General features: G+C 38.5%; 1 protein-coding gene across 1 annotated transcript in view; it reads right to left on the reverse strand.

The window, feature by feature from the left end:
• Nucleotides 1-15,714: 15,714 nt before the first annotated feature.
• rab2a (RAB2A, member RAS oncogene family) overlaps nt 15,715-26,019 on the reverse strand; it is a 66,087-nt gene continuing 55,782 nt past the window's right edge. Inside the window, exons 7-8 of the mRNA XM_073041877.1 lie at nt 21,976-22,044; nt 15,715-16,895 (exon numbers count right to left, since the gene is read on the reverse strand). Coding sequence (XP_072897978.1) covers nt 16,800-16,895; nt 21,976-22,044 — 165 coding nt within the window. The 3' untranslated portion in view covers nt 15,715-16,799. The remainder of the gene's footprint in view (nt 16,896-21,975; nt 22,045-26,019) is intronic.

Here is a 26,019-nt window from a genome sequence, read left to right on the forward strand (position 1 = left end):
AGAAGCATGAGAGGTTTTTTCTTTAAAAAAAATAACAATTCATTCCGTCTAGACCAGGTAGATGCTTGCAAGTTCTTTCCTTTGTTGAGGTGATCATAATCAGATAAATGGCTGCATTTGGGACTAAGAAGAATTAATTAAATGCCAGGTGCAGGTATAGATTACAACTGAGGTTTCAATGACAAACTGCCTCTATTTCCACTGTTTCTGAAAGGATCACCAGGATCCTGAAGAATGACCTGATTAATACCATTCACAAACAAAGGAAGCTCATCACAGCTTATGCAGGTGAAAGATGACCTTTGACTCAGGTCAGCTGGCATTTACATGATTCCTTGGGAATGTGGAGCAGCGCATATCAGCCAGATGTGATGCACAGTGGACACCTGCATCAAGGAGCACAGGTGTATCCATCTGGGTTATGTGTAGAAATCGGCAGTAGGAGAACATTGCATTCACAATGGGCATAGGATTGACTCTGACAGAACAAATCTACTGTGCTGCACAAATGGCTTTTGGGACCACCTGGTAAAGGAAGCTATTGAAGTGAAGAGGAAAAGATGAAGGCATCACCCTAAGAAAGAACTGGAATTCGAATGTAAACTAGGTGGGAGAGCAGAAACGTTTTGGATGATAACTAACCAATCAGGAGAGACAGAATATGGGACTAGACATGCCTAGGCATCTTCCTTGATAAAGGTGGCAGAGTTTGCCAATTATTGGTTATAATTGACATCTGTACCCATCTGGAAGCCAGAGAAAAGTTTATTCATCATATGCCAGGAAAGCACTAGATTGTTTTTCAGAATGATTTTTCATTCAAAGGAATGCAAGTTTGGAATTGCCTTGAACAAACCACTGTTGAAGCTCAATTAATGCTTGTATTGAAGACATTTTTTAGGGTACAGGTAGATTTAAGCATTGAAATGGAACAGGGACAACAGTGATGTAAAACTGATCGATGTGAAGCTTTAGTTTTATTAAATAATGAGGCCAAACAACCACAAGCCTTATTCATGTTTCATCTATTTTAACCATTATGGAAACCATTGGGTTAAAGTAAAACCAAATCCACTGGTAATTAGTGAAGAAAATAAATTTCCACTGGCTCTCTGTATTTCTCATGTAGATATAGAGGCTGATTATTACAATCCCAGGTACATTGCAGAGTTCCTGAGGACAGTGACCTTGGCCCAACCATATTCAGTGGCTTTCCTTATAGCATTAAGGTCAGAAGTAGAAATGTTTGCTTTCAGGTAGAACACTCCTCAGTGTTCCAGGCATTAAAATAGTCTTTGAGAATCACTTGCATTACCTGGCACCTCCAGCAAGAAAGGTTAGCCATTACTGCTCTTAATTCAACAATTATCTCATAAATAATATCCTGGGGGTGAAAACCACTTAACTAATGGCTTTGAGAAGAAATATTCACATTTTTGTTCAATTCCTCCCAATACATAGACCCTTCAGCCCACTTTGACATGTTAATTAATGTTCTATAATTTTATATAATAAAAAGCTCCAAGTTTAATGACTCTCTTTTAGAGTGTTTAAAATTTAGACATCATGTATCACGCAGACCACCTGTCAGTTTGTTATATACATCCTGTTCAAAGTAAATTTATTCTCAAAGTACATTTATGTCACCATATACAACCTGGAGATTCATTTTCTTGTGGACATACTCAGTAAATCCATGAACCGTAGTAGAATCAAGAGATGACTGCAACCAACAGAATGGACAAGCAACTAATGTGCAAATGACAACAAACAATAAGCAATAATTATCAAGAAAATGAAATGAGCCTTTGAAAGTGAAACCATAGATTGTGATGAGGCACATGAAGTTGACCCACTAGGTTCAAGAGCCTGAAAGGTTGAATAATAACTTAGTGAACCTGGCGATGTGAGTCCTGAAGCTCCTGTATTATTAATGTGATGTTGATGGCATCGAAAGGATCTAAAGGTCCTACCTGATTAACCCATGAATGACTGTGCCTATTTCACAGAACATTTAAAATTCAAGCACATTAAAGTTACTGGACTGAGTTAGGATGGCATATAAGCTCATCGCCATTACAGATGCAGAATTATATTAATTCTTAAGGTACTGCAAGATTCAAACTTATTTCTGAACTTAGTCAAATTACCATTGTTTCCTATGAAAATCTGCATAGCATTAGAGAAGTTGTGAATGCATATCATTGCATGATCAAATATGGCACCTTAGACTTCCCAAGGAAAATCGAGCTGAATTTGTAAAATAGATTACTTTGCACAGAACTTTGTCAGACTTGAATTTTTGGCTGTAATATACCTACTTTTAACTTTTGTTTGAGCAAGGTCTTGTTATTGACAAATGAAAGTGAAAAGTTGTAGAAATGGCGACACTATTAGCACTTTAATAATGGAAGAGTGCATCGCGAAAGTACAAAAACTAAGGTTTTTGTTGTCATTTTCAACCAAAATGTATAATCCTCCACTCACGAGATCCATTGTTCTAGAGCCAGGTTTAACCCCCAGAAAGATCAAAAACAGAGACTTCAGATTTTAATCCATGCTTCACAAGTAATAAAACATTAGCAAAGTTAAATACCATCAAGTAGTACTTAATTGCTGATGATTCATTGTTCAATTTCTAACAGGATTGTTATATTCTAACCCTGTTGTAGTCTTCATCTAAACATGGACAAAGGAAATGAATTCATACATGAGAGTAACTGCTTACTTTGTAGCAGCAGTGAAGCAGTTTTACCAGGCTGCCTATCAAAGCAGTTGGAGTTAAAGTAAGCTCAAAACATTGCAATATCCAAAGCCTAACTACCTTCAAGGTAAAGAGTAAAAATAAGGATTTACTGTATTAAATCAATGATTTTGGAGTTACTGCCTCAAGTGTAGAGACCTAGGTTCAGAATTAGGGTCATTACCACTGTCATGTGTCGTGAAATTGGGTAACAGCAGCAGTTCAATGCAATACATGATACTATAGAAAGAAAAAAAAACAATTGCAGCAAGTATATATATTGAGTAGATTTTTTTTTAAATGTGCAAAAGCAGAATACACATTTTTTTAAAAAAATGTTCATGGGTTCAATGTCCATTTAGGAATTGTATGGTAGAAGGGAAGAAGATGTTCCAGAATCGCTGTGTGTGTGTGCCTGCAGGCTTCTGTATCTCCTTCCTGATGGTAGCAATTAAAGAGGGCATGCCCTGGGTGATGAGGCACCACTGTGTGTAAGTGTTCTGGGTTCTACGGAGGCTAGTATCCAAGATACAGTTGACCATAGAAACATTGAAAATAGCTGCAGGAGTAGGCCATTTGGCCCTTTGAGCCTGCACCGCCATTCAGTATGATCATGGCTGACAATCCAACTCAGAACCTTGTACCTGCTTTCTCTCCATACCCCCCGATCCCTTTAGCCACAAGGACCATATCTAACTTCCTCTTAAATGCAGCCAATGAACCGGCCTCAACTGTTTGCTGTTGCAGAGAATTCCACAGATTCACCAGTCTCTGTGTGAAGAAGTTTTTCCTCATCTCGGTCCTAAAAGGCTTCCCCTTTATCCTTAAACTGTGACCCCTCGTTCTGGACTTCCCCAACATCAGAAACAATCTTCCTGCATCTAGCCTGTCCAATCCCTTTAGAATTTTATATGTTTCAATAAGATCCCCCCTCAATCTTCTAAATTCCAGCGAGTATAAGCCTAGTCGATCCAGTCTTTCTTCATATGAAAGTCCTGCCATCCCAGGAATCAATCTGGTGAACCTTCTCTGCACTCCCTCTATGGCAAGAATGTCTTTCCTCAGATTAGGGGACCAAAACTGCACACAATATTCTAGGTGCAGTCTCACCAAGGCCTTGTACAACTGCAGTAGAACCTTCCTGCTCCTGTACTCAAATCCTTTTGCTATGAATGCCAACATACCATTTGCCTTTTTCACCGCCTGCTGTACCTGCATGCCCACCTTCAATGACTGGTGTACAATGACACCCAGGTCTTGTTGCATCTCCCCTTTTCCTTATCAGCCACCGTTCAGATAATAATCTGTTTTCCTGTTCTTGCAACCAAAGTGGATAACCTCACATTTATCCACATTAAATTGCATCTGCCATGAATTTGCCCACTCACCTAACCTATCCAAGTCACCCTGCATCCTCCTCACAGCTTACACCGTTGCCCAGCTTCGTGTCATCCGCAAACTTGAAGATGCTGCATTTAATTCCCTCGTCTAAATCATTAATATATATTGTAAACAACTGGGGTCCCAGCACTGAGCCTTGCGGTTCCCCACTAGTCGATGTGCCTGCCATTCTGAAAAGGTCTTGTTTACTCCCACTCTTTGCTTCCTGTCTGCCAACCAATTCTCTATCCACATCAATACCATACCCCCAATACCGTGTACTTTAAGTTTGCACACTAATCTCCTGTGTGGGACCTTGTCAAAAGCCTTTTGAAAATCTAAATATACCACATCCACTGGCTCTCCCCTATCCACTCTACTAGTTACATCTTCAAAAAATTCTGTAAGATTCGTCAGACATGATTTTCCTTTCACAAATCCATGCTGACTTGGTCCGATGATTTCACCTCTTTCCAAATGTGCTGTTATCACATCTTTGATAACTGACTCTAGCATTTTCCCCACCACCGATGTCAGACTAACCGGTCTATAATTTCCCGGTTTCTCTCTCCCTCCTTTTTAAAAAAGTGGGGTTACATTAGCCACCCTCCAATCCTCAGGAATTAATCCAGAATCTAAGGAGTTTTGAAAAATTATCACTAATGCATCCACTATTTCTTGGGCTACTTCCTTAAGCACTCTGGGATGCAGACCATCTGTCCCTGGGGATTTATCTGCCTTTAATCCCTTCAATTTACCCAACACCACTTCCCTACTAACATGTGTTTCCCTCAGTTCCTCCATCTCACTAGACTCTCGGTCCCTTACTATTTTCGGAAGATTATTTATGTCCTCCTTAGTGAAGACAGAACCGAAGTAGTTATTCAATTGGTCTGCCATGTCTTTGTTCCCTATGATCAATTCACCTGTTTCTGACTGTAAAGGACCTACATTTGTCTTGACCAATCTTTTTCTTTTCACGTATTTATAAAAGCTTTTACAGTCAGTTTTTATGTTCCCTGCCAGCTTTCTCTCATGATCTTTTTTCCCTTTCCTAATTAAGCCCTTTGTCGTCCTCTGCTGATCCCTGAATTTCTCCCAGTCCTCAGGTGTGCCGCTTTTTGCTAATTTATATGTTTCTTCTATGGACTTGTCAACAATAACACTCAAAACTTCTATAGTTGTACCAATTTTACAATAGTTGTACCAATTTTACAACTGTCTATAAGTTATTTCAGTCCTGTGCAGTAACCCCCATACCTGACAGTAATGCAGCCTGTCAGAATGCTCTCCACAGTACAACTATAGAAGTTTTGAGCGTTATTGTTGACAAGCCAAATGTCTTCAAATTCCTAATGAAATATAGCCACCGTCTTGCCTTCTGTATAGCTGCAATGTTTGGATCAAGTCAGATCCTCAGATCTTGATAGCCAGGAACTTGAAATTGCTCACTCTCTCCACTTCTGATCCCTCTATAAAGATTGGTTTGTGTTCCTTCATCTTAGTCATCCTTAAGATCACTAATCTTCTTTCCCGTGTGGGTTTGTACATTTTTCCTGTGACCATGTAGATTTTCTCCAGGTATGACAGTTTAATCCCACATACCAAAAGGGTGCACTTTGATAGGTTAATTGGCCATTGGAAATTGCCTCTTACGTGCAGATAAATGATAGGATCTTGGGAGATGTCAAGAACATGTGGAAAAAGCGAGGATTTGTATAAGACGAGTATAAGAAAGACTTGTGGCTGGTGCTGTCTCGGACTGAAGGGTATATTTTTGTGCTTATGACTATATATTTAGTATCATTTGCAGCTCATCAGCTAATTAATCAGTTCATGTCAGCATGCACCATGTCTTGCTAGCACTCCAGCTTAGGATGACATGATGAATGACAAACAGCATACATTTCAAAGAGCTGCCTGATAATTATGATCTTAGGTAACAGGCTATCAAATCATTTTTCTTGACTTTCAATTCTATTACTATCACAAAATCCATTATCCAGTAGGTAACTTAACCAGAAACCTAACAGGACCAGCCACAAAAATACTACCAAAAAAAAAAAAAAAAATCAGAAAATCTTGTTCAAGTAGTATTCAGATATAGAAAAAAAAGATTTAGCATTTCAGGTCAATGACTATCACAATTTAGTTTATGATGTATTTTAAATTGTGCTCAACTCCATATTTTAAATAACCCTTCTCTCACCATGACACATAATGATTCAGCCTTTGCAGAGCTTCAATTATTCAGGTACAGAAACAGCCTATTATTGTCCAAGTTGCTTGAATTATTGGACAATTATTGATAACAAAATTGCACCAAGTGCAGAACTATTTTTACTTTATTGGCTGGTTTAAGCCTACACTACAGCATCTTCAAAAAAGTTAAAAATCAAACATAATGAACCGGACTTCCTGTATGAAATTCACAAAGTATGCAACTGCTATTACAGATAGCCAGTTCATTATCAAGTCATTTGATTTTATCTTGTACAATAGCTAATAAAATCTTGAGACTGTGAAGGAAGGGGAGTTAATGAGGGCTGTTACTCAAGGTTGATAATAAAGGTTACCATTCCCCTTAGCAGCAAGTATACCCTTTTGGATACTGCTGTGGGTAGGGGTTGGTCTATCTGGACAAAACAGCAGTAGTCAGGTCAATGGCACTATGGCCTGCTCCGAGTCTTATAAGTATAGTCAAAGGAATAGCAATGGGAGACTTGTTAGTTAGGCGGACAGATAGGGATTCTATGCTGCAAACGAGTTGCAAGGAAGGTATGTTGCTTCCTAGGTGATAGGGTCAAGGATGTTTTAGGGCAATAGCAAAACATTCTCAAAGGGGGAGGGTGAGCAGCTAGAGCCTGTATTTCACATTGGTACCAAAGGCAAAGTAAAGGGAAGAGGTCCTGGGGGAGTTAGGAAAGCAAAAAGCATGACTTAAAAGTTTTTGTATTATTCCTGGTGCCACATACTAATCAGGGTAGGAATGGATAGAATAGTTGAATGAGTAGCTGATGAATTGGAGCAGGGTTTCTGGTTCTTGGATCAATGGAACCTCTTCTAGGGCAGGGGTTGAGAGCTTTGCTGGTGCTATTTGGGAGGGTTAAAACTAGTTTGGCAAGGGAATGGGAAATAGAGCACCAAGTCAGAAAGAGGAGGGTTTTAGAGCAAAGTAGATGTCATGGCCAACAACAGGCAGGGGCAATGTAATAGGCACATGGGATGGATGAGTTGAAGTATTTGTATTTTAATGCTAGGAGTATTGCAGGCAGGGTAATGAACTTAAGAACATGGATCAGTATATAGATCTACAAAATCTGTGGCCATAATAGAGATTTGGTTGAGACAGGGACAGGAGTTTTCCAGGATTTCAATGTTTTAGAAAAGCTAAGCAAGGAAGCAAAGTGAGGGGAGGGTGAAGTTGTGCTATTAAGGGACAAAATCACAACTTCACTTAGAGGATATAGAGGGCTCATCCTCCTCTTTGGAGTCTACATGGGTACAGCTCAAAAATAAGAAAGGTGTAATCATTGATGTGATTATATTACAATTAATTATTTTGAAAATACACTTGGACTAAGATGTTAACTATCCTGTGCTGTCACCAGTGGGATCATCAATTGATCTGCCACCTGTCTTCAGGCATTTTGGCCCACTTATGATCAAGACTCTCTCAAGTTGGTGGGCCAGCAGTGCTAAAGCACCACCTCCCACTGGTGAGCTTAAAAACTTGGCATCTGCCTCTATCAGGTCACTTCCATCCAACAGATAGTCTACTCTTCAGGTGTCTATGCAACTACTGAAGGGTTTGCAAAGGATGGATACACTGTCATGACTATCTGCCCCTCTGGACATACTTGGTCCACACCCATGATCCTGTCTCTACTGCCTCAGCTACAGCCCTACTGGTTGACTTGAGCTTTCCAGGAGGTACCTTGTCAAACACCTAACTGAAATCCATGTAGAGAACATCCACAGCTTTACTTTCAATTACTTTTATCACGTCCTCAGAAATCTTGAGTAAAACACAATTTGCCCTGCATGAAGTTGCGGTGATTGTCCCTAATTAGACTGTCATTTTCCAAATGTTCATAAATCCTATCCCTAATAATCCTCTCCAGTAACTCCACTACCATTGTCATGAGACTCACTGGTCTATAGTTTCCAGGATTATCCCCAATATACACTGAGGAACAGATATGCAGATGATTTAGGGAAAAGTGTAAGAGCAGTGTTGTTATAGTGAATGACTTCAACTTCCCTAATATAGCCTGGAATCTCCTTAGTGCAAGGTTTAGATGGTGAAAAATTTGTTAGTTGTATGCAGGAGGGTTTCTTAAATAAATATGTATAGTCCAACAAGCAGAGGGCTAAGCTCAATCTCAATCTGATGAGCCTGGCCAGGTGGCTGGCCTTTCAGTGGGAGTTTTGGAACTGTGATCACAACTGCTTAAGTTTCAAGATAGCTATAGATGAGGATAAGTATGGACCTCGTGGGAGAATATGAAATAGGAGCAGAGCAAATTACAAAAATTTTAGACAGGAACAATGGAGAGTTAATTGGGAATCTGTTTTAAATCAAGTCCACATCTGATATGTGGAGAGTGTTTAAAAACCAACTACACAGAGTACAGGACAGGCATGTTCCAGTCAGTAGGAAGGACAAGAATGGTAAGGTAACAGAATCTTGGAAGTTGAGACAGGTAGTGAATTTAGTCAAGAAGAAAAGGGAAACATACAGTTTGTAAGGTTTAGGAAAATAAAATGGAACAGAGCCCTTGAGGATTATTAAAAATAAGGAATTAGGAAATGTAGAAGGAAACATTAATCTTACTTGCCAAGGAATTTTCAAGAGAATCCCAAGGCATGAAAAAAAGGAAGGGAGGGTTATGGGCTGAGTGCAGGTAAATGGGACTAGGTGAGAGTAAGCATTTGGCATGGACTAGAAGGGCCGAGATGGCCTGTTTCCGTGCTGTAATTGTTATATGGCATACATCCCGTACATAAAGAGCAAGTGGGTAACTAGGGAGCACTCCAGTTTTCCTCTTGCTCTTGATGTATCTTGAGAGGTAGGACTACTGAAAGATGAAGAATGAAACGTGCTTGGAGTTGGAGGATGTGGTGAGGATCGAAATGAGTAATATACAGGATTTACGAAGGAGAAGGACTTGGAAGCTGGGGAGATAAGTGTGGTGTGCACTAATTTGATAGGGCATTTTGAGATAAGAAGGTAGTATTGGGTCTCAAAGAACATCAAGGCGGATAAGGCCCCAGGGCTTGTTGGAATATACCAAATTATTGAGAGGCGCAAGAGAAGTTTTTTTTAGGCCTTTTTTGTGTCCTCTCTAGCCACTGGCAAGGGACTGCAGAACAGGCAAGTAGCTAATTTGTTTCCATTATTTAAGGGAAATAGGGATAATCCTGGAAACTATAGACCAGTGAGTCTCACGACAGTGGTTGTGTTGCTACTGGAGTTTTGAAAAACAACAGCCTAATTAGGGACAGTCACCATAACTTAACGCAGGGCAAATTGTGTTTTACTCAAGATTTCTGAGGAGGTGATAAAAGTAATTGAAAGTAAAGCTGTGGATGTTGCCTACATGGATTTTTAGTTAAGTTTTGACAAGGTACCTTCTGGAAAGCTCATCCATAAATTTAAGATACATAGGATCTATGGTGAATTGGCAGTTTGGATTCAGATTTAGTCTGCCTGTAGAAAACAGGGTAGTGATTGAAGGGATTTATCCTGGTAGATCTGTGTCGTACAGCCATACTGAGAATTTGCTAGATGGAAATGTAGATGGATGGGTTAGTAAGTTTTCAAACAATACAAATATTGATGGTTTTGTGGATAGAGTAGAAGACTGGCAAAACATTCAGTAGGATCAGGTCAGTTACAGATATGGGAAAGAGTTTAAACTGTCTAACTGAAGTGTTGCACCTTGGAAAATCAAATATAAAGGGACAGTACACTATTAATGGTAAGTGTTGATGTACAAAAGGATCTTGGGATACAAGTCCATTGTTAAAAGTGACTATACAGGTCGATAGGGTAGTAAAGAATGCCTATAGCATACTTGCTTTTATTAGTCAAGGAACTTAGTTTGAGAGTCAGGAAGTTATGTTGTAGCTTTACAAAATGTTAGTTGGGTTGCATCTAGAGTACTGCATTCGGTTCTGGTTGCAACATTATAGGAAGATGTGGAAGCTTTGGAGATGTACCTGGATTAGAGGACACGTGCTATTGAGAGGTTAGACAAGCTTTTGTTTTCTCAGAAGCAGCTGAGAGATGTGATAGCAGTTTCTAAGATAATGCAAGACAGATGAACACCTGGTACGAAGGTATGGGGTTAAGTTCAAAGCGAATATGCAGGGCAAGATTTTTTTTAAACCAAGATAGTGTGGTAGGTGCTTAATGTGCTGGTGGGCTGGAGCCAAACATGATAGAGGAATTCAAAAGGTTCTTAGGTTTGCACATGGATGCTTGGAAAATGTAAGGTATGGATATTAGACAGAAGGGGAATTAGTTTAGTTGGGCATTTGATTACTAATGTACTTGGTCTGAAGGGCATGTTTTTGAGCTGAGTTCTATAAAGAAGGTCAATTAAAGACTGAACAGTGATACTATAAAATGTCCTTTAAAATACTAAAGGAGCAAAGAAATTTTTGAATTGTGTTTCTATCTGTGAAGGTGGAAGAAATTACAAATGATGATGCTGAATGCCTAAGCTAGTGGGATGAAAGTAGTACATAGAAGCACTATCCTTGTTCTAGGTGGGTGGAGAAATTACAAATGATGTTGAACACCTAAGCTAGTGGGATGAAAGTAGTACATGTGAAACACTATTCTTGTTCTAGGTGGGTGGAGAAACAGGAAAGCATTAAAAAGGGCATGTCTTATGAAGACAGGTTGAACAAGCTAGGGCATATGTTTTTGGAGCCAAGGATGAGAGGTGTACAAGATGAGATGACGCATAGATAAAGTGGATGGCCAGAGACTTTCTCCGGGGTGGAAATGGCTAATATGAGGGGGGGATAATTTTAAGGTGATTAGTCAAAAGTATGGGAGGAGGGGGATGCAAGTGTGGAACACCCTGCCAGGAATGGTGGTAGGGGTAGATGCAGTAGGGGAATTTAAGAAACTCAGACACATGAATGATAGAAAACTGGAGGGCTATGTAGGAAGGAAGGGTTAGATTAATCTTAACAGTAGGTTAGAAGGTCAGCACAACATCATGGGCCAAAGGTCCTGTAGCATGCTGTAATGGTTCAATGTTCTATGAATGGCCAACCACTGACAGTGGTAGATTACTGAATTTCTCTAAGTGATGTTAACAATAATAATAAAAAAATCATTTTTATCAAAGAAAAAGTGAATGTAGATTTTTTTAAAAAAATCCTGCTGGCAGTGAAAATTTAAAACTAAAAGTGAGAACACTGAAAGGGCTCAGCAATCAGACAGCATTCATACAAATTTCTAAAGTATACCTTAAGTTATTCATATTGATGGAAATTTAGGGAACAGAAATTTTAACTTTATGAAAATGGATGCAAGGTTGGCAGACCATTTATAAATAGGGTTCTGGATCGGTAATGTAAATGAATTCCTATGAGTTTGGAGTAAGAAAATATTATTGCAGTTTTTCTTAAGTAATCACCATGGTTCAACAATGATTTGCTTTGGTGACTTACTTGTCACTGTGTAACTCTCCATGTAGAAATAGATATTCTTCCATAGATGGGAAGAGAGGCAGGTAAATGGGTCAGTAGTTTGGGAGGTGCTGCATTACTTTGTTCTTAATACAGGGCCCCTGTGTGCATAAACAAGGATCTCAATATGATCATGAATGCTCATACACTTCGTATGTCAAGCAGTCGTAGGACAAGCATTTCAGTAAGTCAGTGGGGAAGTTCATTAATAGGTGGCTCCTGCAATATGAAAGTAATCCACTTTTTTTAGGATCAGATGAAGTATATTATACTTGGATTAGGTTGTGTAGTATGTGTCTCATGGATTCGAAATGTAATGTCCAATTTTTCACATTACAATAAACAATGGGATGGTTTGAAGTTCAGACTGAGTGCAACACTTAAATAACCGATGTTGCAAGCTGGTTTCTGGAGAGAAGTTATAGTAGATTAAGATGTTACCCATTATTTCTGAAGATCAAAGCCACTGCCATATTAATTGTGTTAGAGGTCACACTAAGATCCATCTGCTGAAAGTATAGAATTGAACCTATCAAAATCAGAAGCTGCTGGTGCCACTTTGTACAGCTCAACCCTAACACCATCACATAGCAACATACTCAGGCTCACCTCACCACTATTCCTGCTGTTGAGGCCGAGACAGGATTCACATATTCCGGTGCAGTGTGGACAAAAGGCTGACCAAATCAAATGTTTAGGTACAAGATAAAAATAGTACATCATTTCACATTTCTGCAGCAGAGAACCACATCATTTAAGCATGTTAATAGATGCTAAAGACCGCAAGAATCAATGTTTAGGAATTGTGCAGGAAAATGGATATAGGTACTAGATAACCTATTATCTGACCCCTTTGTATAGCAGGAAGAGCCAGATACTCTGGTTACTAAGTTGTCATTAACAGAAATGTCAACAGGCTGTTTGGCAATACAGCCAACAATTACATCCAGCCTATATTTGCCCAACATTCATAATATTGAGTTAAAAATAGGCCATTTATTGTTTTCTTCCCTAAGCAAAGAACAGCCAATACATAACACTACCACCCAAACTTCAAGACCACCAGTAACCCCATTATACAATAGTGCTACATCCAAAATCATCTAACTCAGGAGTTCACTTACCAGCAACAAAATTAATTGCTTAGAAACGTTGGCTAAGACATTTTTCTCAATTCTAGCACCCCTAAAGGAGCTCTTACTGACTGTCATTTTTGTGAAGAACTTAGTTTTAACTCATTTCTGTAATGGATCAGAAATTTAACAAGTGACAATAAGCCATTCCAGCCTAATGAGCCACACCACCCTGCAACCTGCCTACTTAATTCACAGGGCAATTTATAATGAATAATTATCCTACTAACCAGTACTTCTTTGGAGTGTGGGAGGAAGCAGGAGCAACCAGAGAATACAACATAAGAAACAGGAGCATTAGGAGGCCATCAGGCCCATCGAACCTGCTTCACCATTCAACAGATCATGGCTGATCTGGCCATGGACTCATTTCCATCTACCTGCCTTTTCCCCTACAACCCTTAATTCCCCTACTATGCAAAAAATCTATCCAACCTTGTCTTAAATATACTTACTGAGGTAGCCTCCACTGCTTCATTGGGCAGAGAATTTCAGATTCACTACTCTTTGGGAAAACTAGTACCTCATCTCCATCCAGAATTTACTCTCCTGAATCTTGAGGCTATGTCCCCTAGTTCTAGTCTCAACTACCAGTGGAAACAACTATCCTGCCTCTATCTTATCTATTCCTTTCATAATTTTATGTTTCTATAAGATCTCTCATCCTTCTGAATTCAGCAAGTCCCAGGCGACTAAATCTCTCCTCATAGTTAACCTCATTTCTGGAATCAACCTGGTGAACCTCCTCTGCACCACCTCCCAAGCCAGTATATCCCTTCAAGTAAGGAGACCAGAACTGCATGGAGTACTCCAGGTGCAGCCTCACCAGTACCCTGTACAGTTGCAGCATAACTTCCCTGCTCTTAAATTCAATCCCTCTAGCAACGAAGGGCAACATCACATTTGTCTTCTTGATAGCCTGCTGCATCTACAAGCAAACCTTTTCTGATTCATGCACAAGCACTCACAAATCCCTCTGCACATCAGTATGCTGGAAATTTTTACCATTCAAATAATAATGTGCCTTTTCATTTTTCCTTCCAAAGTGGATGACCTCGCATTTACCAATTGTACTCCATCTGCCAGACCCTTGCTCACTCACTGAACCTATCTATAATCATTGCAGACTCTCCGTGTCTTCTGCACAATTTGCATTTCCACTTAATTTAGTATCATCAGCAAACTTAAAAACACTGCACTCGGTCCCCTCTTCCAGATCATTAATGTATGTTGTGAACAGTTGCAGCCCCAGCACCAAACCCCTTGTGGCACACCACTCACCACTGATTGCCAACCAGAGTAACACCCATGTATCCCAACTGTTTCCTCCCTATTAGTTAACCAATTCTCTATGCATGCTCATACAACACTCCAACTCTAAGCATCCCTATCTTACGGAGAAGTCTTTTATGCGGGATCTTAGTGAATGCCTTCTGGAAATCCAAGTAAATAACATCTATCTGTTTCCCTCTATCCACTGCACTCGTTGTATCCTCAACAAACTCCAGTAAGTTTGTCAAGCAGGGCCTGCCTTTGCTGAATCCATGCTGCATCTGCCTGATTAATCCATTTCTTTCTAAATGCTTCACTATTTCTTCTTTAATGATAGCTTCAAGCATTTTCCCAGCAGAGGAAACCAACAAAGTCTTGGGGAGAATGTACAAGCGGTGCTGGAATTGAACTCCAACATTCTGAATTGTATTAGCTCTGTGCTAACTGCTACGCTACCATGGCACACCATACTATGTTTACTATGGTGCATTATTGGAGTATTATCACTGAGGAGGCTACTATTGAATTCTATTTCTTATATCCTCAGAGGACATGTCTAAAATTACACTTATACTGCAATGATCTCCACCACAATCTTTGTTTTGGATAGACATTTCCCAAAATAAAATCCTTTAAGTAATCTTTTCCAAATATATTGTTTATATTCAAATTAACTTTACCAGATTTACTAGAATACATTTGCCACGCTAGCATAGCAGATAGCGCAAAGCTGTCACAGCTAGGGGCATTCCGGTGTTGAATTCTGGCACCATCTGTAAGGAGTCTGTAGGTCTTCCCCATGGAGTGAATGAGATTTTCCCAGGCGCTCCAATTTCCTCCCACAAACCAAAGACATACAAAGTATGTTAATTGGTCATTGTAAATTGCCGCATAATTAGATTAGGGTTCGTCAGAGGTTATTGGGGAGGCATGGCTTGAAGGACCAGAAAGGCATATTTCGTGCTGTATCACTAAATTAAGAAAAATCATTGAATAATTGTTATTTATACTAAAACATAAATACTCAAGGCTAATTTAAAATGATCTTAAATCTTCTAAGTGCAAATTATATTAGTCATAAGCTGCAGATACTTAACATTTTTAATGTACAGACACTACAGCAAGGTCTAAACTGAAGTTTCACAAGACAAAATTATAGACTAACCCTTGGAATAAAACCAATGGTAGGTATCCTCTGGATCAAGATCTGCCGTCTGACAAAATAACAATTTCTGTATTACACTCCCAATTCTTTATCAGTGTCTTATTTTCTGCTCAATTACCTTCAACCTGCTTTGGTTTATGGCTTTCACCAAGATTTTCTGTAGCAATTAACATTTTTCCCAAAATGCCATTTTGATGTGAAAAAATGGCAAAACACTTAAACCCTTATTGATGTTAGTTTAGATAGTTTTAGTTTAAACACAGTTCTTAATATTTAAGGAAAATTGGGTTTCACAAAGCTACAGCCTGTTCAGTTTTTGCCAGGTTGTTTCATTTTGGCAGGTTTATTATCTTATGACCCCTCTACAACAAACAAGATCTTCACTGACAAAACAGAACAAACCGCCAAGAAAGGAAAAAAAAATTTACACCACTTTTACATCTAATTTTAAAGCTCATGTTTAAATTTACTGATCAAAGAAATACATGCAGATAAAAATGTTTGTAATGAGAAAAAAGTTCTACACGTTTCAATGCACCACCCCAACCAGAACAAAAAGAACCCTCCCAGCTGCCATTTGTTGTACTCTTCTCAAACTACTCTTTAAGGCAAACCTGATTCATTTCTGAAGGGGGTGCTCTAAAGAAGCTGAATAGACATTTGGCATTAAAATAGACAAATCATGATATAATGATGTGAAGTCTTTGACAATATACATTTAACTTGAGTTACATTTGGGAGATATGAATGTTGCAATGGGAGGATGGGACAGAGTAACAGTTGGTAGTGAGCCCAAAAAGTCAAACCATCACAAATGTGGAATAGACAAAGCTTCAAACTAGAACAATACTGCCATTTTAAGCTGTAGTCATCCAGAAAATGTTTGTGATCTGCTTAACTACAAAGGGATTTCAGCTCGACCAACATATACCCAAGCTTGTTATTTTAACTATATATACACAAAATGGATGATAAATACAGAATTAAAACATTCGTCTAGCATGTCTCCACAGCATTTGAAATTTGACAGCTTTTACAGTTTGGTATGATGTAATAAGTAACAATGATAGCAATTTTAACCCACACAATTAAAATACTCAGATGAAATTTGTAGTGTTTAATACAATCCATCTTGTAGTCAAGGGCAAAATAGACAAAAGATTAGCCTGAAAAAAATTAACTGTAAATAGGTACAAGTACAATTTTCAAATCCTGTCATTAAGCAAATTTCTGCTGAGAACAGTATATACGACAAGTTTTACAAGGTTTATGAAGGACTTTTTGGATATCCCTGTTAAATAAACCATATGGTAATGGCTTCGCTTCTTGAACTGGTAAGGGAGAGAGTGAAAGGTAAAGGGCCCAAGTCAAGCAGACAGATAGTTGAAGAACCTCAACAGCAACCTCCACCAGCTTGCTGTCCTCCATGGATACCCGAATGTGATGCATTGGTAGCAGCGTGCTGTGGTCCAATCTTTATGCCATTTGCCTTGAAGGGGATTAAAAAGAAAAAATTAAAAGGTTGGTATGTGTGAATAACAAATACAGTAGACTGGAGTTTTACAGCTTATAAAGTTGTATAGTGTTATCTTGGTGAATATCAAACTACTACATACATCACTGAAATTGGTTCCATAAATATTTACATAATTACAAAATCAAATATCTATATTATTCTGCATATTTCTATTTCAAATAGCTTTAGTTCTTGCATATTTATTCAAATTAAATTACACGTCATCTACTATTTTCTCAAAAGCTACAAATCCTATCCAAAATCTGGTTGTAAGGCTCTAGCTTAAACACTGAAATTATACTTTAAAATTATAACCTTTCCAGACATCATTCATACACTTCCAGTTTCTTGGAGCTTTAAATCTCAAATTATGATCTCATTAAATAGCAAAACAAATTTAATGGGCCGAAAGGCCTACTTGCATATCTTAAGCTCATAAATATATCAAGAATTTGAAAATGCATGAATTCTGGACAATTATGATCCCCAGGGGAATGGTTCTGAGAAAATAGTTGCTAACAAATCTCCAGGTTCTTATGGACTTCATTCCAGGGACTACTGAGATAAATGATACATTTTCAGTTTTATAAAACTCTCTTGATTAGACTAGAAAATAGCAAACATCTTTTCTGAACATGAACCCACAAATCAGTTGTGAGTAAGCTTAACATCTGCCATAGGAAAGGCATTAGAAGCGATACAGACATTGCTTGAAAATAGTCAAACTAATCTGGGGAAGTTAGTTTTGTGAAAGGAGGTCAAATCAATGATCTGCCTTCTCTAAAAAAATGATTGCAAAATGTGATTTGCAAAAGGCTACTGAACAAGCCCATCAATTTTATGATAAACCCCACAAAAGCCTGAGAACATAGCAGCTTCTAAAATTTCAACAGCCTTCTTATTTGAAGAATGAACTCTGGATCTCTCAATCAACCTCTTTATGGTCCTAGCACTTCAACAACCTACAGTACTCTATAACTGTAACATCATACTTTTCTTTCTTCCTTTACTTCTACCTCAATGTCCTTGTATAAGGAATGATCTGTCATGACAGCATACAAACAAATGCTTTTCATTACACATAACAAAACAATTACCTAGTATCTGCAAGGAAAGTTGTAGGCTAAAGGGAGAGAGTGGAGGAATGGAACTAGCTGGACTTTTCTTCATACAGAGGTGGCATGTGATCAATGGGCTGAGTGGCTTCCTTCCATGCAGAAATATATTGTTCTGTGAAATGTTTCTTGAACACATAGCTCAACAATTTTAAAAGCAATCTTCTTTTTATACAAATATAACTTGGGCTCATTTTGTTTGACTGAAATGATCCAGCTTCTGTTATACCTGATATACAATACATAATTAAACATGTACAATTTTATCTCCCATATAAAGGAACCAAAGAGCTTTTGAAAAATGACCTACAGTAGTCCATATACAACTTGCACTAAACAGGTGCTCCATATAAATGATTCCCTATTGTGTTAAACGAGCAGAATATAAAAACACTGATCCTCTCGGCACCAATTCTTTTGCCAGTTTGAATCAGCTGTACATGCCAAGAGTACGAGTGTTCTATGTCATCAATAATCTCAACACTCCCCAAAGACATGGCAGTTTGCCAAGAACCCACACGCATGTACACACAGCACTTTCATTCATCAAACACAGACTTATCTCAACACTTACTCACTCAAGTGGTTACACCTTAACTCTATTTTTCCCCCCTAAAAGTCATGGTTAACTTGATAAAGTTTCTTTAGAAGCAAAGTGCTCTATGATAAATCTCAGATTTAAAAAAATACTTGGCAGCCATTCCATTTTTATATTAGCCTTGGGGTTTCTGGCAGCAGTTTTGTATTTACACCAGATGATGTGGTTTAAGTTCACTCTAACTCCTCTTATTGAATACATGCCCTATGGCTCATTGGTTTCATCCATCTGGACTAGTAGCAACCTTTTGAGATATTGTGAAGCAGAAGCTTGGCACTTATCCAAGTAACAAATAACAACCACTAGTGGTTTCTGACAACACAAAACTCAAACCCTTGTCAGACAGCAAAAAGATCATAGAAAACTTGTTTCCGTAAAATTAGACAATCTGTACCATTGTGATTTTTTGCACTTACCATTTTTAAATGCACCATGATCCATGACTGTGCATTCACTTTTCAATCCACCCTAATCATTTTAATTCAAATTCAACTGAACTATTAACTGTTCTGTCCAAGTTGACAGAAGTAAAAATTTCCAAGTGAAGTTTGAGAATTAATGATTCCCCTCCCAGTAAAGAGGGATATTCAAAATAACATTGATTTTGTTATTACAAAACAATCACTAGTTTGTAATGGGCAAAACAATCTCCTGAGACAAATCCCCAGGCAGCTTTTGTACTATTTAGATAGGATTCTAGAAGACAGACCCACATTTATGATGCAATTCTTCACACTTAAAGTAAATCTGACTGAGCTAATATAGTTACTAATTACAACTCTTTGATTCCAAGTCAATTCACTAGAAATGATGCAGCATACTCTGGTAGTCTGAACTAAGAGAGTATAAACACAGAATTTAAAAAGTAGAAGCCCCCAGACATGCTGCCGAAACTGTTTCATGAAACATCCAATTTTCTCCATTAATGGCAGTTGATGACCACATAGCACTGCCCTACAGAACACTGATTTGTTACAGTGCTCTGAATCCTGGAGGCCAAACACTCTGTTCATAACCCTTATACTTTAAAGAAATAGACCTGGTCTGTGCATTACTGTGCTGGGAACTTGGCACAAAACCCTGCTTTCCACTAAGCTCCTAAACAGTGATCTTACCACGTGGCCCAATGTGGGGGAAAGTAATAATCACTGACATGTGTCACATAGGGGCTTGTGGCAATGAGAGCACTAGTTCATTGTTGTGAGAGCGACTGAGAGGAAACTTCAACCAAATTTCCAACATAACAGAAGGGAGAGCAAGTCATTTCAAGATTTAAATGATGCTATAATGACCTCAATACTAAATTCACTAGTTTTCTCAAAAAATAGTTGTAAAAAGCAAAGGACAATTTTTGTTCAAAAATATATTTGAAGTACAATTTGAATACACCAGTAGAGAAGTGGTTATTGGTGAACTCACAGTCCCCTGGGAAAACAACATTGATGAAGCCCATGAGCGCAAGTTAACCAAGTATGCAGAATTAAGATCAGAGTGCAGAGACAGAGGGTGGAAGGTCTCATGCTATCCATTCGAAGTCAGGTGCCGTGGCTTTATTGAGTTCACTTTCCAGAAGTGGCTGCGTGACCTTGGCTTTACTAGAAGAGAGATCAAGTCAACCAGCAGGGCTGTAGCTGAGGCAGCAGAGGCAGGATCATCATGGGTGTGGACTAAGTACATCCAGAGGGGCAGATAGTTGGACAGTGTATCCATCTTTTGTAAACTCTTCAGTAGCTGCATAGATACCTGAAGAGTAGACTATCTGTTGGATGGAAGCGACCAACAACTCTGATAGAGGCAGATGCCAAGTTGTTAAGCTCATCAGTGGGAGGCGGTGCTTTAGCACTGCTGGCCCACCACCTCGAGGGAGCCTTGATCATAAACGGGCTGAAACTCCTGAAGACAGGTGGCAGATCATCTGATGATCCCACTGATGATAGCACAGGACAGTTAACTTCTTAGTCTACGTGTATTTTCAGTTCTTAATTCTATTCTTGATAAATCTTGCATCTTTTACTGAATCCATGGCCAGGTCAGCAAACTCCTATTTATGTTTTTAAACACAAAACCATGCAAGATCTGATCAGATTCACGCCACAAATGTTATGACTGTTTGGAATAATGCAACATCTTATGTAAGATCTATACAGAGCTTTATCCATAACAAATGACAGTTTTTAAACTTAAAACAGGCAAGATGTCTTACATAAAATTAAAACCACCCATCAAGAACCATGGTGATACCCCATATAGTACTATCTTGCAAGTTTTTCTTAATTTGCAATCTGCATCATCTATTTCTGGATGATCAGTATTGTGTAAGAGTCAAAGTTAGCATCTAAGAAAATACTTAGTCTCATCCATAACGCTATTTACCATTATCCAAAAAAACCATTTAGATCAGAATTTCCCAATCATATGCTTGAAACAGCTCAAACAATGGTATAAATTTTGAAACCCACACTGTCAGAACATTAGCTTGATCAGACCTTAATTTCAACTTATAACACACATTTTAAAATTTGATAGTTTGTACAAATGCTAGCATTAAATCTACTTGTTTACATTGTACTCTTGTCAAGTTTAAAAGAACTCAATCTAACTGTAGCTAATACCCAGTTCCAATTCTGTTCAATGACAGCTATTTCCAAATTTACCTTTTGTTTTGGTCATACCACCCTCTAGTGTTAGTTTGTAAGATTGCTCTAGAAGCTGAACATGCACCAAAGTCTAGAAGCAAAAGCAAAAAATGTACATTGGTAGAAACCGATTTGGTTACTGATTTTATTTCCAAAACTCAAGGGACCCACAAGTACTTACGTACAAGATATTAACCATTCAGGTATTTGTTAATGGTATATTATTGTATAAACGCCTTGTGAAAAACATGACCAAAGATACTCTACACAGTCAGTGCCAAAGATAAAGTAGCTCTTCACTCAATTAGTAGGCTGCGGGATTATTCCTTTGGGTTTATATTCAAATTAGTCTTGGAAATGAAGACCACCATACACACATCTCTGGACAGAACACTACCGTTTTGACTAATTCAAACACTTCCCTTCATTTTTCTTCATATTTGTCTCTATCCATGAATGTAATTAATACCTAGGAGAAATAAATTAATTCTGACTTGACAAAAAAAAAACACTATCCAATGACTTGGTGGAAAAGTGTGCAGTATGTAACAAGATTTCCAGCATCTGCAGAATGTCTTGTGTTCAGCACTTAGTAGCTTTCTTCACTAAAGCATTTAAAAAATAAAATGTTTGTATTTCATTACTGACTTGAGAATGAAATGTTGAACACTATCACAAAGACACTTACAAAAAGTGGTTCTTACCTCATTATTTATATCAAAGACGCCTTCTTGGATTTTCTCATAGATCTCCCTAGCTGTGTTAATAAATGCCTGAAATTAAAAAAAAAATTAAAATGTTAAAAGTTCCTACAACTGTATTCCAATTCACTCAACACTCCAGTTCTACTGAGAATAGCCCAAAAAACACTAACGATCCTACTCCAACGTAAACATGAACCAAGGAGGGCTAGTGTGATAAATTATCCACAGAAAAATAGCAACACTTTCAATAAATCTTGGAGTCCAGAGCTTAAGTAGTACCCATGTGAAGTTTATTTAACATGTATATTTCATAATGTGGCATAACTTAAGACAACCCAAAATTTCTAAATTAACCATGGCCCTAACCAAATACATCATGATGAACCAATTATTTGCACTCAGGCCCCAGGAATTTAGCATATTCCTCATACTGCATTCCTCAGTGAGAGCACTAAGTATGATCCATCTATGATACTGCAAATAAAAACTCACTGTGAAGAGAAAACAATCAAACACTAATCCCTTTACAAAAAAGTGCTGGAGAAACTCAGCAGGCCAAGCATCTGTGGAGGAAAATGGATAGTCAACATTTCAGGTCAAGTACATTTCTTCTCGTGAAACTAACTGCCCACTTCTGTCCACAGATATTGCTTGGGTGCTGAGTTCTTCCAGCAGTTGTCCTCTTGCTCCTAATTCTAGCATCTGGAGCCCCATGTGTCACCAGTTCTTTTACGTTCAGCCAGACTAAAATGCGACCTGAGTAAAATTTGCTTTAAAATATGAACAATAGACGTTAGTAACATTAAAATTAATTCACAAGGCCATAGCATTGCAGAAAAAAGTAAGCCTGCATGACTCCATCCAATTGTCATTTCTGAGATATGACTTAAGGAAAACCAAAACAAGTCACATAAAACAGGAGCTCAATTTTGTCACACTGGGTGTGTTTTAAATCCATTCAGCTTCAAAAGAATTTTAGATAAGTGTATGTTAAGGACTTTCTAAATTTTTTTTAAATCGGGGTCTGATAGCTATTTTATGAAACAAATGCACTGAAATGACAGAGTGACAGGGGTGGCAGAACCCCTTCAGGAAACTGGCTATACTAAATGTTGAGCCAAAAGCAGCTAGATGGACCCAGTGTTTGGTTTTTAAGGAGGGTTTTTACAAGAGAGAAAAGTGAATTAAAAGATATCACACAGCAAGTATAGCAAATGGCAAAACAGTTAAGAACTAAATGGAAGCACACACAGGAGTCCTTCTTCAAACAGGATGCCTGGGGTGGACAGCACTGCATGGAGCTGAATCATGCAAAAGATTTAAACTGATCACAGACACCTGGAGTCACAGAATACAAAGGAATGCAGCTCATTTAAACACTTGGAGGTGCTGTTGCTCAGATTCCCATTACTCCACAGCCTCATAATTCTCATCTTTGGGTAGCTATTGCAAGGGAAGGGGGCACACTGGTCTGCTCCTAAACTTGGGCAGGATTACCATTATAAAGTCCAGGAAGCTGACCTTCAAGGGGCTTTTACAAACAAATTTTCTAACCACCTTTCAAGGACATATGCTTGGAGTACACACTAGGTTTGCTGGCTCACTGGAGATCTTGAGATCAATGGGCATCACGAGCCAGAGTGCATCATGGGCAGTGAGAGAATCACACTACCTAAAACTGTTAACGATGTTATTGTTCAAAACAAAATCACAGCTCCAGGTCCTCCTGCCTTTGCACAGAAATTTTGTGCAAGTACTGGAAATTATTTACTTCTAGTTTATAAATGGATGAGAATGGGTATTTATTAGTTCTTATCCATAATTTGTTATCAGATTACTTATGAACATTTCGTATACATTTTAGATTTTTTTAACAAATAACTAGACTTTCGTATTAAGAGGAGAATGGGGGCGAGACAAGAAAAAAAGAATTAAGTCAGATTGTGAATGGATTTAAAAATTATATAAATTATAAAGGGATTGAAGTTATGATATTATAGAAGACAGATGTTGTGCCTGGTAGAAAGATGGAGTCACAAGAAGATTCTGGAGAATCTTGAGGGAAATTTGATAAAGTACAAGGGGAAGAGAGGAAGCAGAACAGATGGTCCCAATCAAGAAAGAAAAAACACAGCTGTTAAAGAGGCAAGGTTCACCCTGTTGTGAGACAAGAGAAAAAAAAACACTCTGGGAAGGAGAATATAGAAGCAGAATTCTTTAAAAACATTTCTTTTTTTTACTACCACTGCCTGAACCCCATGCCTGTTCATCAATAGAAAAGAGCATGGGATAGCATGCAACTGGATTGTGAAGTGATGAATGGGTGACGTTTTCAAACCAAGGTTGAGACAAAGTTCAAGTACACAGTGAGCTAATCATCAAGAATCATGGAGAAAAATCCAATGCCCTGTAGACATCCTGGTTCAGTTTCATATAGATGATATGAAAGGGGATAGTCAATGTTAAGATTACCTTTGGCCTTCCTAACACGAAGTGCAAAAACCTGTTTGTCAGGATGGCACCCAGTTGCTGTTTCAGTCAATACTGTGGCACAGATTTAATTTTTTTTTTTAGGAAGTTCATAAAGATGGTTTTGGGGACAGAGAGAGCAATTAGGGGTCAGTTTAGAGTTTAGGGACAGCAATGTGCAGAATTTAGAGGTCAAGCCTCCACTCTACACTCAAAGGCCAGAGATATGGAAAGGTGACAAAGGGTATCTATGCAGTTTGGGCTGTCTGAAGTCGGTGGGCTCCAGGATCAGATGTCCGTGCAAAAAGACGACATGAAGTTCAAGTCTTGAATTCAGGGTCCCGTCAATGGCTAGCCAAAGGTTGATCAGTAATCCAGAAATCAAAGCCCAATGACTGTCCGTCAGTGTGAGTGGGTGGGAGGCAGGAAAGGGGCTTGTTTTGCTGTTGCCTGTCTTGTTGCCTGTCCTGTTGTCCTTCCGAACATTGTGGCATGCTATGTTGGCACTGGGATGTATGGCAACACTTGCAACTTGCCCCCAGCACCTCCTTAGGGTATTGATTGTTAACATATACGATGCATTTCACTGTGTGCTTCTGTGTACAGATAATAAATAAATCCGAATCTGAACTTCCTGTACTCTAAGTCAGACAAGCAAGATGCCAATATGACCAATGACAGTGTTGGCAATAATCAGCATACATTTAAAAACCAAAATCATGACACAAGCATATATATCCACAGTGATCCTATTAAGCCCTCCCTGTGAACATCTCATAAGAACTAAGCAAAAGCCTGAGTGTAATCAATCATTCTTTTCCTCTAGTGACCCACAACTCCAGGTTTTACTAGTGTAGATCAACTAGTGATAACTCTACAATGTGGAGACAAACAACGATGTGTGAATGGCATGGGAATACACAAAAATATTCAAATAAAATGATGTCTCCACGACATAAGGTTATTCACATGGAATGAATTTACTGATTATAAACTATTACATTCCCTTGGCCAGCAAATCGGTACTCTTCCTGCTAGGTAGGAACGGAGGAGGCAAGGAACATAATGCACTTGAGCAGGGAATTTCAAATGTTCCTGATCAAGATTTAATTCACTTTAAGATACACTGTAAAATAATTTTTTTCCAGTGGTCCTGCGTGTGAAGTATAATGTGGGAAACCAGACTAAGCAAGTCAGAAGCCAAGGAGACAAAAGACCACAGATGTTGGAATCCTGAGCAACAATCTGGAAGAATCAGTGGTAAGCAGTATCAGTGGGAGGAAGAGAATTGTCAGCATTCATCACACAGAGTTCTTCCAGCAAACTGTGTTCCAGTCAAGTAACTTTCAGCCAAGATTCTGGTCAAATGAACAAATAATTGATATTTTGCTGTGTTCCCTCCTCCTAGCCTAATCAGCCTGCATTCTTTTGACTTTTTAAAAATTTACTTGTCACTAATTCATTTGGTTATGATCATAGTGTACTCCTTGTACACAGTCCAATCAATACAGAGGGTACTTTCCATCACACTGAGATGCTTTTGCCATCTCAAACAAAATGGACTCAGTAGACACC

The sequence above is a fragment of the Hemitrygon akajei genome, chromosome 1 (genome assembly GCF_048418815.1).
Source record: "Hemitrygon akajei chromosome 1, sHemAka1.3, whole genome shotgun sequence".
Lineage (NCBI taxonomy): Eukaryota > Metazoa > Chordata > Chondrichthyes > Myliobatiformes > Dasyatidae > Hemitrygon > Hemitrygon akajei.